Raw genomic sequence first — 12,544 nt, forward strand, 5'->3', positions numbered from 1 at the left:
TATGCTTCATATATGTATTATACGACTCATTTCAAAAATTCAGTAATATGATAGTGATGTTAACAGTGGTTGTGAAGATGAAATTGGTGATGATAATTCTGATGGTGGTGATTGAGGTTTATAAAAGAAGGTCAAAGTTAATGGACAAATCATCAATTTGAAAAATTAAGGTGTAATCTCAAATAAATGTATAAGATCTTGTCATTGTTTTATTATTATTATTGTTTTTTTAAAGATAAAAAAGGATATCTGTCACCTAAAAATGTTGAATTCCTCCAAAATTTGGAAGCATGGCCGCATCAAAGCCTGACTTGTGTTGCCCACTTTGCAACATTCAACAAGTTATGGTGGCTTTTTTTTTTTTTTTCGATCAAGTTTTATAAAAATTCATAAAAGTTTTAAAATTTGTTAAAAAAATAAAAAATGAAGGGTGCAAAAGAGGAATAATGCCTTCACCGCCACCGCCATCTTGGTCATTGTAATCGCAATCTCAAGGTATTCCGTGTTCATCGTGTTTTCCTTTGTGGCTAACACCATAAAAAACCTTAGATATCACTGCTGCCATTAGTCTTTCTTGTAAAAACATGATAATGATTTTCTCATCATTTGATGTTATTTGCTCACGATTACCTACATCCCTGGCAGTAAAGCATCAGAATTCATTTTTTTCAGAGCCATTTTCCCCAGGAATCCATTTTCCCATGAAAACGTTCTTAGCGATCGTACCAACTGTTTCTTCTTAAAAGTACCAGTAGGTGGCACGTGCAAACACACATGTATTATATAAGGTTTATTTTTATTTTATTTTGTTCTTGTTTATTTTTAAAATTTTGTAATTTAAAACATTGGCTGAAGAAATGCTAATAAACCAAAAAATGCTTGTGATCTGAAATATTTTGTGATTGATTGTTCGTTAAGCCACATTATAATTGAAAAATAATACTTTAAATTCAAATATATTTTAATGAAAAATTAAATCAATTTTGAAGGGATTGACTCAGAATTTTCTACAATGGCATGGTCGCCAACTCCAAATTACGGACGAATTAATTTTTCGTACGTTTGGCTGTCCAAGAATCCGAGTCTTTCGGACTATTGGATTTATTTGATTGGCTCCACTGATTGATCAATTTAGATAATTAATTGTTTTATATCAAAACTTTTTTAGAATTTTCAAGCATAGAAAATCAATGGCTTTCATAGCTCAGTTGGTTAGAGCACCCGTTTAGTAAGCGGGAGGTCTTGAGTTCGAATCTCAATGAAAGCAGTACAGAGTTTACTTATCCTTTGATTTTTTTAGGTAACCAATCTTTGATTTTTCGTGAAATTGACCAAAATGCCCTATTTTTGAAAGAAAAAGAAAAAAAAAAAAAACAGATCTTGGAGGAAATAATAAATGTTTGGGTGATTTTGACATGCCCTTACTTTTTTATGAATATTAGAGATACCCGCCACATTTTCAAATTGATAACTTAGATCCATTGACTGTTGTCCAAGAGATCATACTGTTAAAGAATAACTACTTTTCAAAAGACTGAAATACCCTTCCAATTAAGTCATGCCCACGTTTGGGAGGATAAGGAATTGTCAAAAGATTAAAATACCCTCACAATTAAAATTTAATAAAACAATCAAGATCTCTAAAATCAAAATTAATATGGGACATCGGATTTAGGATATAAGATTGTAAGTTTTGAGTTTTCATTTTTAGAAAGTATGTTATCATCTTCAACCTCTCCTATTGATAAATACTAAAATCCTATAGAAAATCGATCATCATCCATTCATTTTTTGCATGAATCACGCAATATAGAAGAGGTAAGATCGCTTCATTGTCTCATTCCAAGCAAAGGTAATCTCAAAATCATGATCATGATCGTAAATATCAAATTTTTTACATCTTTTTTTTAAAAAAAGAGAAAAGAAGAATCTATTTTTTACTTGAGATTTTAATTACCCATTTATTTTTGTAATTATTTATTAAATCTAATGCAGCCATGAAATTGTAGCATGTAAAGGACGTTGACTACAAAATAAAATAGGTTGGCGAAGATGAATGTGTTATTAAAAACATTTTCCTTAATCAGTCCAAAATGATCAATTTTTTAGTTAAGTTTTTTTTAATCAATGTTTTTCCATGAAATTTAGAGTGTTGTGGTGTTGGAATGCAAATGTGGTGATTCACGTGGGCCCAAAAACCCTTGGTTAAGATTTGAAATCTTACTAGGTAGTTTTGTTAGCCCACACTACCATCTATGTGGGTTGCCCTTATTAATTCATGGAGTGCTTTTATAAGTACCTTAGTTGAAAAGAATATTATTTCATTTTATGTTTCAGATTCTTTTAGATGCACTAGATGATGTTTCAATTATTCAGTTTCTTTTAGATGTACTATAATTGACATTTTTTCAATGAGGGTATTTCAATAAATTTAAAAGACATTGATTCATGAATAAATTTAGTGTGAGGTGTTTCAAAGTGTCAAAGTATTTAAGTGTTTTGACAAGTACTTATTCACCTAAGCACCATCTTTTGCTGGTCCCTCATTAATGACAACAGTCAAGGGATTCATGTCATCAATTTGAAAATGTGGAGGGGTTATATCTCTAATATTCATTAAAATGTAGGGGGGTATGTCAAAATCACCCTAAATGTTTTTGGAAGGTCGTAGATGAGGGTTTTGGTCATTTTACGTTAGAACATGTCAAATATTTGAGTAATTAGAAGTCCTTTGAATGGATTTTCTAAAGGAAAATGTAACCCTAGGAGAAGATCAACACCAATCTCTAGGAATTTTATTTTATTTTCTAAACTTTTATTATATCTTATTTTTTTAATCTTAACTTAGATTATATCTTATTTTTTTAATCTTACAATGTAATTTCAATTCATTCACACATAAATTGTGATTTCAATGGTTTTGATTTGTGGTTTCACAAAAATTGATTTGAGGAACTTAAGTATAGAGATCATGGATTTAAAATTTTGGAAACAAGGGTTTATGTTACTTTTTTGGGAGCACGGTTTCTAATAAGTGAGAGCACTTGTTTCATCGGATGAAAGGGCCAAAAAATCACAGACTCACTCTAAATCTGCCAAATCGCAGTTTGAGAGTGGGAATGTTGGCCTAGTTAGAAGGTTTGGGTTACTAAGGTCGAGATGTTGATTGAATCCAACGGTCAAGACTTAGCGATTCAAGTGTTTGCTTGAAATTTAGTATGTGTTTGGTAACAATTCTAAATTCTGAATGGAAGTGGTCTACCTGTAAAATTCAAAATTTCAAAGCTTTATTTTTATTTGTTTCATTTTAAATTTAAGATTTCAGAACTAAAATTTAGAAGTTTTGAACTAACGATAGGGGGATGATAGATAAAACTCCTAAAGTATGATTTCTAATTTCCAGACTTCGACTTCAAAAGTGTTACCAAACAAAAATAAAATGTAAAGCTTTGTACAACAAAGTAGTTAGGCTTACAAAGAACTAACTATATTAGGGAAAAAAAAACTTAAAAATTGTGAATTAAAGTAAATAAGAGAGGAAATTATTCCTTTCAAGAAGAATGTCCAGCAGTGGTACAAAGTCCAATCCCTAATGTGCAAAGCCCTAGATTCCATTTCTAGGTTAGATGCCAAGGAGGGAGGGGAATCTTGTCAAATGTGGCCATTAAAGAAAATAAAAGATATAAGATGACATTAATTGCTTTTTTGACTTGTAACACTCATTAATTGGATATATTTGACACATCTTCCTCCTCTGAAAAATATTAATTTTGCTTCCTTTAACCGAGTCTAGTTTCAACAAATAAAATTACCTTTTTGCTTTTATACTTTATTTTCGTTTAAATCGCTTCCTCTCACACCATTGTGTTTGGATTGAGAAACATAAAGAGAAAAGAAGATAAAATAAATGAGTTTCTCTCCATTTCTCTTATTTGGATTGTTAAGTGGGGAGAGAAGAGAAGAGAAGATAAAGTTTTTTTTTCTCTCCAAACATGGAGTGAAACCCTTTAAAATATTTTGTAACTCCAACTATGCCTCTAGATCTCTTTTAAGATATTTTAAAATTCAAAAGTTTCTCTTCTGTCAATTTAAACATGGTGGAAAAAAAATTAAATTTCTCTTTTTTTAATTCAAACAAGGTAGGTTGTCATTTGAGTCAGTTTTCTATTAAATTCAATTGGCAAGATAGGGAGGAAAGTCTAATTTTTTTTAAAACTTAAGGAGACATATTGAATTTGTCTTAGTAATAAGGGTTGCGATAAGGCTATGAGATAAATCCTAAAAAACCTTTTGACTTCTGACAAGGACTTTTCAGCTATCTTTCATTAAGATTAAGATTAATGTTGGAGTGACCTTAGTAGGGGACAACTTGACATGGTGGTGAGTGCGCCTGTAGATGTGTTTCCTTCGAGATAGGAGTAAAACACATCCACAGACATGCGTGCGCCACCGCATCAAGATGCCTCCCACTGAGCTCACTCAAGCACGACTCTAATATTAATGCTTATACCACTTGAATAGGAGTGTCATTAGTTTAAAAATGAGTCGCACTGGAGTGACCTCAAGATTAGACCTCATATCGCATATTTTGACATGAAAGTGGATATGGACCATATATGCCTTTTCACTTATATCTCAAGGAAACATCTATGATTTCTATCCACTTTCACGTCAGTGCGATGTGAGGTCAAATCTTGAGATCATGTCAATATCATTCTTTAAAAATATTGGTATCTTAAATATTTACTCAAGAATAAGACTGCAGTGACCTCAAGATTGAACCTCACATCACACACCTTGACATAAAAGTGCACGAGAAGCATGCATGCTTTTTCCTTGAGTTATGACTGAAAAACACCAATGGTTCCTATCCACTTTCACGTCGGGTGTGGGAAGTGAGGTCTGAGCTCGAAGTCACTCCAGCTCGACTCTTTACTCAAACATGAGGAATTTCTCCTTAAAAAAAAAATCAAGTCTTTCAGAGGAGACCGCATTCAATATTTATTCAGACATGATGGCTTTCTTACCAAGTCTTCCAGTGGAGACTGGAGTCAAGGGCATCATCTCCCCTTCGAATTCTTTGAAGAAAAGAAAGAAAAAAAAAAAAAAAACACAGAGGAGGAGAAGAAGAAGAAGAAGAAGAAGAGGAAAAGGAAGAAGAAGAAAGAAGAACGTGCGGCAAAAATCTGATGATCTAGCCACGGGTATTTCTCTCTATATCGAATATTTCAATTTCCCAGTAGTTTCGTCTCGGAATGTTGAAAAACCGAGATGTTTCGGCCGAAACATTCCGGAACGAAACGAAATTTTGCACCGTGAATTCTCTGCAAATCATTAAAAAAAAAAAATTATTGATTGTTGGTTTGTTTTTTCAAATCTTGATGGAGTTTAGAGGTTTGAAAGTAATTCTATGAATCTTGCACCAAGAAAAAGTAGATCCGCACTTCTTGATGTGGAATTCGACCATCGAATCTTGGGCTTTTCTTTGCAATTTGTTTGGATTTTTAGTTTTTTTATTTTTATTTTTAGTGGAGCCTAAATTATCAGTATTTAAACATATTCTCTTGAAAATAGAGGAAATTGTGAGTTCTGTTCTTTGTATCTCACCTTATTCTGTGGTTTTTTTTTTTTTTGTTAATGAAGTTATGTGATCCCTAATTACTAATCCTAAACTTAATTCTAATCCTAACTGTTACCCTTTTTAATTTTTTTTCTTTCAGATCGAGTGGAAAATTATAAATTAATTTTCCAATTTCTATGGTTATCTGTGCCTTGAGCTGCTGTTTGTTTTGTTGAGGATTTGAGCATTTATAGATACAGTATTTTTCAATGGCGGATCATCGAAATGGGAATGCTTTGGGAGGAAGCAGTAGTTATTCAATCAATCTTGAAAACTTCGCCAAGCGGTTGAAAACATTTTATTCTCACTGGAAGGAACACAAAGACGATCTCTGGGGCTCTTCTGATGCACTTGTTATTGCAACCCCACCTGCCTCTGATGATCTTCGATACTTGAAATCCTCGGCTCTAAATATGTGGTTGCTTGGTTTGGAGTTCCCGGAGACAATCATGGTTTTCATGAACAAACAGATTCACTTCATGTGTAGTCAGAAGAAGGTCTCTCTGCTTGAAGTCTTGAAAAAATCGACCAAGGAATCTGTTGGTGCTGAAGTCGTGATGCATGCCAAGGCGAAGAATGATGATGGAACTGCATTGATGGATGAGATATTCCAAGCTGTCCGTGCTCAGTCAAAATCTAATAATCACGAATCACCTATTGTTGGGTACATAGCGAAAGAAGCTCCCGAAGGGAATCTTTTAGAGATGTGGGCTGAGAAGCTGAAAAGCTCCAATTTCCAACTTAATGATGTAACAAACGGGTTTTCAGATCTGTTTGCTGTCAAAGACGCCACCGAGCTTACGAATGTGAAGAAAGCAGCGTTCTTGACTTCTTCTGTGTTGAAGCATTTTGTGGTGCCGAAGGTTGAGAAGATTATTGATGAGGAGAAGAAGGTCTCCCATTCATCTTTAATGGAAGATACGGAGAAAGCCATACTGGAACCTGTAAGGGTTAAGGTGAAGTTGAAGGCGGAGAATGTTGATATATGTTACCCTCCAATTTTTCAAAGTGGAGGGGAGTTTGATCTTAAGCCGAGTGCTTCTAGTAATGATGCCAATCTATACTATGATTCAACTAGCGTGATTATATGCGCGATTGGGTCTCGCTATAACAGCTACTGCTCGAATGTTGCGAGAACGTTTCTGATCGATGCCAATGCAATGCAGAGCAAGGCGTATGAGACTCTTCTAAAGGCCCAAGAAGCCGCGATTGCTGCGTTGAAGCCAGGGAACAAGGTTGGTGCTGCCTACCAAGCGGCATTTGCAGTGGTTGAAAAGGATGCTCCTGAATTTGCTGCAAACTTGACCAAGTCGGCTGGAACGGGCATTGGCCTTGAGTTCCGTGAATCTGGGTTAAGCCTGAATGGTAAAAATGATAGAATCGTGAAGGCTGGCATGGTTTTCAATGTGTCACTTGGGTTTCAGAACTTGCAAGCACAGACTAACAATCCCAAGACACAGAAATTCTCGTTGTTGCTTGCAGACACTATCATTGTCAACGACAAGTCACCAGAAGTCGTCACTTCAGTTAGCTCTAAAGCTGTAAAGGATGTGGCCTACTCATTCAATGAGGATGACGAGGAGGAAGAAGAAAAACCGAAAGTTAAAGATGAACCTAATGGAACTGAATCCTTCTTGTCCAAGGCAACACTGAGGTCAGACAACCAAGAGATGTCAAAGGAGGAGCTGAGGAGGCAGCACCAGGCCGAACTTGCTCGCCAGAAAAATGAAGAAACCGCTAGGAGGCTAGCTGGGGGTGGGTCTGGGACGGGAAATGGTCGTGGTGTCGTGAAAGCTTCGAGTGATCTAATCGCCTATAAGAACGTCAACGATATCCCTCCTTCAAGGGAATTGATGATTCAGATTGATCAGAAGAATGAAGCAATCCTCTTGCCAATCTACGGGAGCATGATTCCATTCCATGTCGCAACTGTGAAGAGCGTGAGTAGTCAGCAGGACGGTAATCGAAATTGTTACATCCGGATAATTTTCAATGTACCGGGGACCGCATTCAGTCCTCATGATGCGAACTCCCTGAAGTTCCAAAGTGCCATCTATCTGAAGGAGGTCTCCTTCCGCTCAAAGGACACGAGGCATAGCAGTGAAGTGGTGCAGCACATCAAGACCCTCCGCCGACAAGTTGCATCTAGGGAATCAGAGAGAGCTGAGAGGGCCACCCTTGTTACTCAGGAGAAGTTGCAGTTGGCCGGAACCAAATTCAAGCCGATGAGATTGACTGATTTGTGGATCCGCCCCACGTTTAGTGGGAGGGGGAGGAAATTGACTGGTACTCTTGAAGCTCATGTAAATGGGTTTCGATATTCTACTTCGAGGCCAGACGAGCGTGTGGACATCATGTATGGGAACGTCAAACATGCATTTTTCCAGCCCGCAGAGAAAGAAATGATTACCCTTCTACACTTCCACCTGCACAACCACATCATGGTGGGAAACAGAAAGACCAAAGATGTCCAGTTTTATGTCGAGGTGATGGATGTGGTTCAAACCCTTGGAGGTGGAAGAAGATCTACCAATGACCCGGATGAGATTGAGGAAGAGCAGCGTGAGAGGGACCGAAAGAATAGGATAAACACGGACTTTCAGAACTTTGTTAACAAGGTGAACGACCTCTGGGGACAGCCTCAGTTAAGAGGGCTCGACCTTGAGTTTGATCAGCCCTTGAGAGAGCTTGGTTTCCATGGAGTCCCCCACAAGGCTTCAGCGTTTATTGTGCCGACTTCGGGTTGCCTGGTTGAACTAATAGAAACGCCTTTCCTAGTAGTCACTCTTAGTGAGATCGAGATTGTGAATCTTGAGAGGGTAGGGCTGATGCAGAAGAATTTTGACATGACGATTGTGTTCAAGGATTTCAAGCGGGATGTACTTCGGATTGACTCAATTCCGTCTTCGTCACTTGATGGATAAAGGAGTGGCTTGATACCACAGACCTTAAGTACTATGAGAGCAGACTGAACTTGAACTGGAGGCCCATATTGAAGACGATCACTGATGACCCAGAAAAGTTTATAGAGGATGGAGGATGGGAGTTCCTCAACATGGAGGCGAGCGACTCCGACTCCGAGAATTCAGTGGATTCGGACCAAGGGTATGAACCATCAGATGTGCAGTCCGATACAGGTTCTGAAGAAGAGGATGACGATAGTGAGTCAGTGGTGGAGTCTGAGGATGATGATGAGGAAGATTCTGAAGAAGAGTCGGAGGAGGAGAAGGGGAAGACATGGGAGGAGTTGGAGAGGGAGGCGAGCAATGCTGATAGGGAGAATGGGGTCGAGTCCGACAGTGAGGAGGAGAGGAAGAGAAGGAAGATGAAAGCTTTTGGAAAGAGCCGGGTTCCTGATAAGAGGGACTCAAGGGGTGGCCCTCCTAAGAGGGCCAAATTGAGGTAAAATGGTGGCACACTGGGTTTACCTTATATTGGTAAAACTATGCAGCAGCAGCAGCAATAGTTAGTTTGTTTGTCCTTCCTAGTTGGAACTAAACTCTAAAGATCTTGTACGAGGATCACTTATGATTCTGTCTTTGCTTTTTCTTGCTTTCATTTTTTTTGGGGCTGAGGCATGTAAATTTGGGGGGCTGTAGTTTTTTGTTGGAAGACACAGGTGGTTTATTGATCATTAATGGCTTTTGACGTCTCTTACTTATGTTGGGATTAGTTGTTACCTTGAGGGTTAAGCTCTTTAACAACCAAATAAGCTTCATGGTTTCAAAACTCGTTCGTGGTTGAGATGTATCGCCCAACAACGAGATGGACATGATTTTTGGGTTTTGCGGAATCTTGTGAGACGAATGATACATCTTGGATGAGACATCAAAAATCTCGTCTGAGATATCCAAGACGAATAAGATAATACCAAATCGATAAAATCGATTTTTTCTCTTTTCATCCAAGTCAACTAGAAAACAAAGGGGTTTGGTAAATAACAAACCAATTGAAGAAATTGGCTATTGTCCTTCTCTAAGGTTTCTCTTTTGTGATAGAGAACTGAAAAGGACGTTTGGAGGAGGTGGTGATGATTTTGGCAAAATTGACAGAAGTGGGGAATGAGGCATCGACCTTTTTTTTTTTGAGTCATGATTTTTTGACTCACCCTCTACTTTGTTGACATGGCATGTGCATAGAACCGTAGATTTTTTCTTGGGATACAAAACTACATATATTTATGAGGATGTGCAGTTTTGTATCCCAAGGAAAAATTATAGTTCTTCGCACATGCCACGCCAGGAGAGTAGAGGGGAGTATGTTAGACAGGGAGTCAGAAAATCATTATTCCTTTTTTTATTTTATTTTAATGAAACACTGTTTTGGACTTGAGAAACGTTTCTCAGTGCTAAAAGCCAAATGAACGACTTCAAAACGCACTTTCTGACCATATAGTCGAGAAATTATAGAATTAATTCCATATAAGAACTTCTATTGAAAAAGAAGTTACACCAACAGAGCACGTATTGCCTTCAAATATTTCTAAAGCGCGATTCTCTTTCTAAACTGTGTAAAGTCTTATCTTTTCAATTAACATCCGATCTTCTTAAGATCCGTTATCAATTATAAGTGTTGCACTGTGTGTACTAAAAAAAACGACAGAAGGAAACTTATTTAAGAGATGTATTTGATTTAGTGTATCATACAAAGTTATAAGCAAAAGAAAACAGGTTATTGATAAAAAAAATGCTAGCCTCGACCCACACATTGAGGCTCTCCACCAACATGACTGTTAGGATGTTAGGGATTCCCAAGAAAACGTATCCTTAGGAAAAAGCGTGTGAATCCCTAGAAGATTGAAACTAAACTCTAGGAAATCTGTTTTTTTTCCTCAAATCCTAAAGGTCATGTTGATAGAGAGTCTCAAACTGTGCAATTGGCATGTTGTAAAAACTGCTGAAATAAATGTACTATATGGATTATGTTTGTTGTAGGATATGTAATAATAATAATAATAATAATAAACTTATTAGAGATTACATATTGGGTTCAATGTATGATACAAATAAGAGAAAGAAAATGACTTACTAATAGAAAACAATTTGACAAAGTGTAAATCTTGATTGTTGTTCATGGCATTTCACACTCTCGAGGCTAGTTCGTTATCACTTGGTAACGTGTAAAAGCTTGGAATTTGGTATATAAGAGAAGCTCTTCAAGGTTGCCGGACTACCCATGGTGGAGAATTGCATGTCTGGGTATAATAGTTGTATGTTCGCTTACGGTCATGTATGGTGTGATCCCGAGGTCTTAGGTTTGTTTTTTTTTTTTCTTTCTTTTCGAAGTGGAGTATGGGTTGAATTCAAATATATTGGTTTCTCTATATACTATGATGGGTGAAATAAATGAGATGGAATGCATAGTGAAGATTGTCGGATGACAAGTATTTTTGAATATCTGTTTTAAAGAATTAGAGCTGTAAGATACCCATGAATCCTTATTGATTTCCATGACTGCAAAATTCAAGATTCTTAGACATTTCTGTTTATTTTGGTTTAAGTTCACTTTTGATTCAGGAAGAGAAGGACTGGAGGGGTGTTCAGAAGTTAAAAGTACAGTTGTAAGTGTTCCTTTCTTGAGAGCTGAATTTGACGAATTTACGATTTGAGCTCACTATTCATTTTAATTACCAAAACGTGAACGGTAACGAACTCAGAGGTTTTAAAGTGACTAATAATTGGAAATAATCACTTTAAATCCTTCGAATTTTTTTACTGATCATATTTTGGTAATTAAAATGACAGTCAGCCAGAATTGTAAATTCATCAAAAGTTGTTCACTTTTTCGTAAAATCCCTATTTATTTTTCTTGGAATCTTTTAGATTTGGGATGATCTCAGTAAATATCATAAGTTTTAAATAATATCAAAGGTAGTTCTCAAAGAGCTTATCAGGTGTCACTTTAAGATGACGGTATGCTACATATATTATTCTTCATAGATCGTTACCTTCCTTTTTTTTTTTTTTTTTATATTATAATATATGGTCAACTTTCCTTGGTCTGTTCCATATTAATTGGGTTCTTCCTCGTTGTTAGTAGAATGGACTAGTAATACTTTCCACACCAGAAAACGAGTCCTGTGGACTATGTTTCCTTCGGCTATTGCTTGGGGGGGTCTGGACAGAGAGAAATAACAAAGTGCTCAACAATAAGATTAGTAGCGTCTATGCAGGTTTTTTGGACATCCTGGGCTGTTCATACATGTGGTCTAAACAAAACATAGAGTTTGTGGGGACTACTTTTGATGATTTTGTATTTAGATGGCACTCACTATGTAATCACTGAGGTGTAAATTCTTTTCTTTATTGTTTCCCGTGAGACCTTCTCGGCCTCCTTGTATCTCATTTGCCTTCTTTATCAATATATTATACCTTTCAAAAAAAAAAAAAAAAAATCTCTCAGTATTTCCTTAATTGCTTCTTATAATTATTAATTGCTTCGAAATAAAATTGCTTCGTGTGACCTATTTGTTATATCTTCCTATCGTGTTCAAATTGTTGGAATGATTTGTTCCCTTTGTCAAGTGTTTGAAATGGACGAGGAGGTAGAAAGATATCATTTGATAAATAATAGATGATTTAGAACTAGAACTCCATGCCATGAGGCATACAAGGTTGAATGTTGAGAATGTCATGGAGAATACGGGTTCAGAATATTCAAATGTCGAACAACTGAAAGAAAGATCAAACTTGATCAAGGTTGAAAACTTTACTTGTATGGTTCATACAAAATAATGTTTTTATTTATTATTTATTTTCTGATCGTGATCTTTTTGGTTCAAAGAACGATAATCCCCATTTTCAGGTTCATGGATGATAGAATATTGGAGCCTAGCTACATGGTTACACTATGTGTATGCTAGAGATCACAAGCTAGGGGTCTTGGCCTTTGTTGTATCTTATCTCATTTTCCTAGATCCTGGAG

General features: G+C 36.4%; 1 protein-coding gene and 1 non-coding gene across 2 annotated transcripts; both read left to right on the forward strand.

Annotated features, from left to right (window-relative positions):
- The first annotated feature begins 1,193 nt into the window (after positions 1-1,193).
- TRNAT-AGU (transfer RNA threonine (anticodon AGU)) lies at positions 1,194-1,267 on the forward strand. The gene has a single exon. It is a non-coding gene; the product is annotated as a tRNA-Thr (tRNA).
- Positions 1,268-5,052: 3,785 nt separating this feature from the next.
- On the forward strand, positions 5,053-9,268 carry LOC147402419 (FACT complex subunit SPT16-like). Its single transcript, XM_086444066.1, is given in 3 exon segments — positions 5,053-5,204; positions 5,721-8,539; positions 8,542-9,268. Coding segments are annotated over 2 exon segments (3,195 nt in total). The 5' UTR covers positions 5,053-5,204; positions 5,721-5,829; the 3' UTR covers positions 9,027-9,268.
- The last annotated feature ends 3,276 nt before the right edge of the window (positions 9,269-12,544 follow it).

Source organism: Akebia trifoliata, chromosome 5, assembly GCF_017979445.1.
Source record: "Akebia trifoliata isolate Shusen 1 chromosome 5, ASM1797944v1, whole genome shotgun sequence".
Classification (NCBI taxonomy): Eukaryota; Viridiplantae; Streptophyta; class Magnoliopsida; order Ranunculales; family Lardizabalaceae; genus Akebia; species Akebia trifoliata.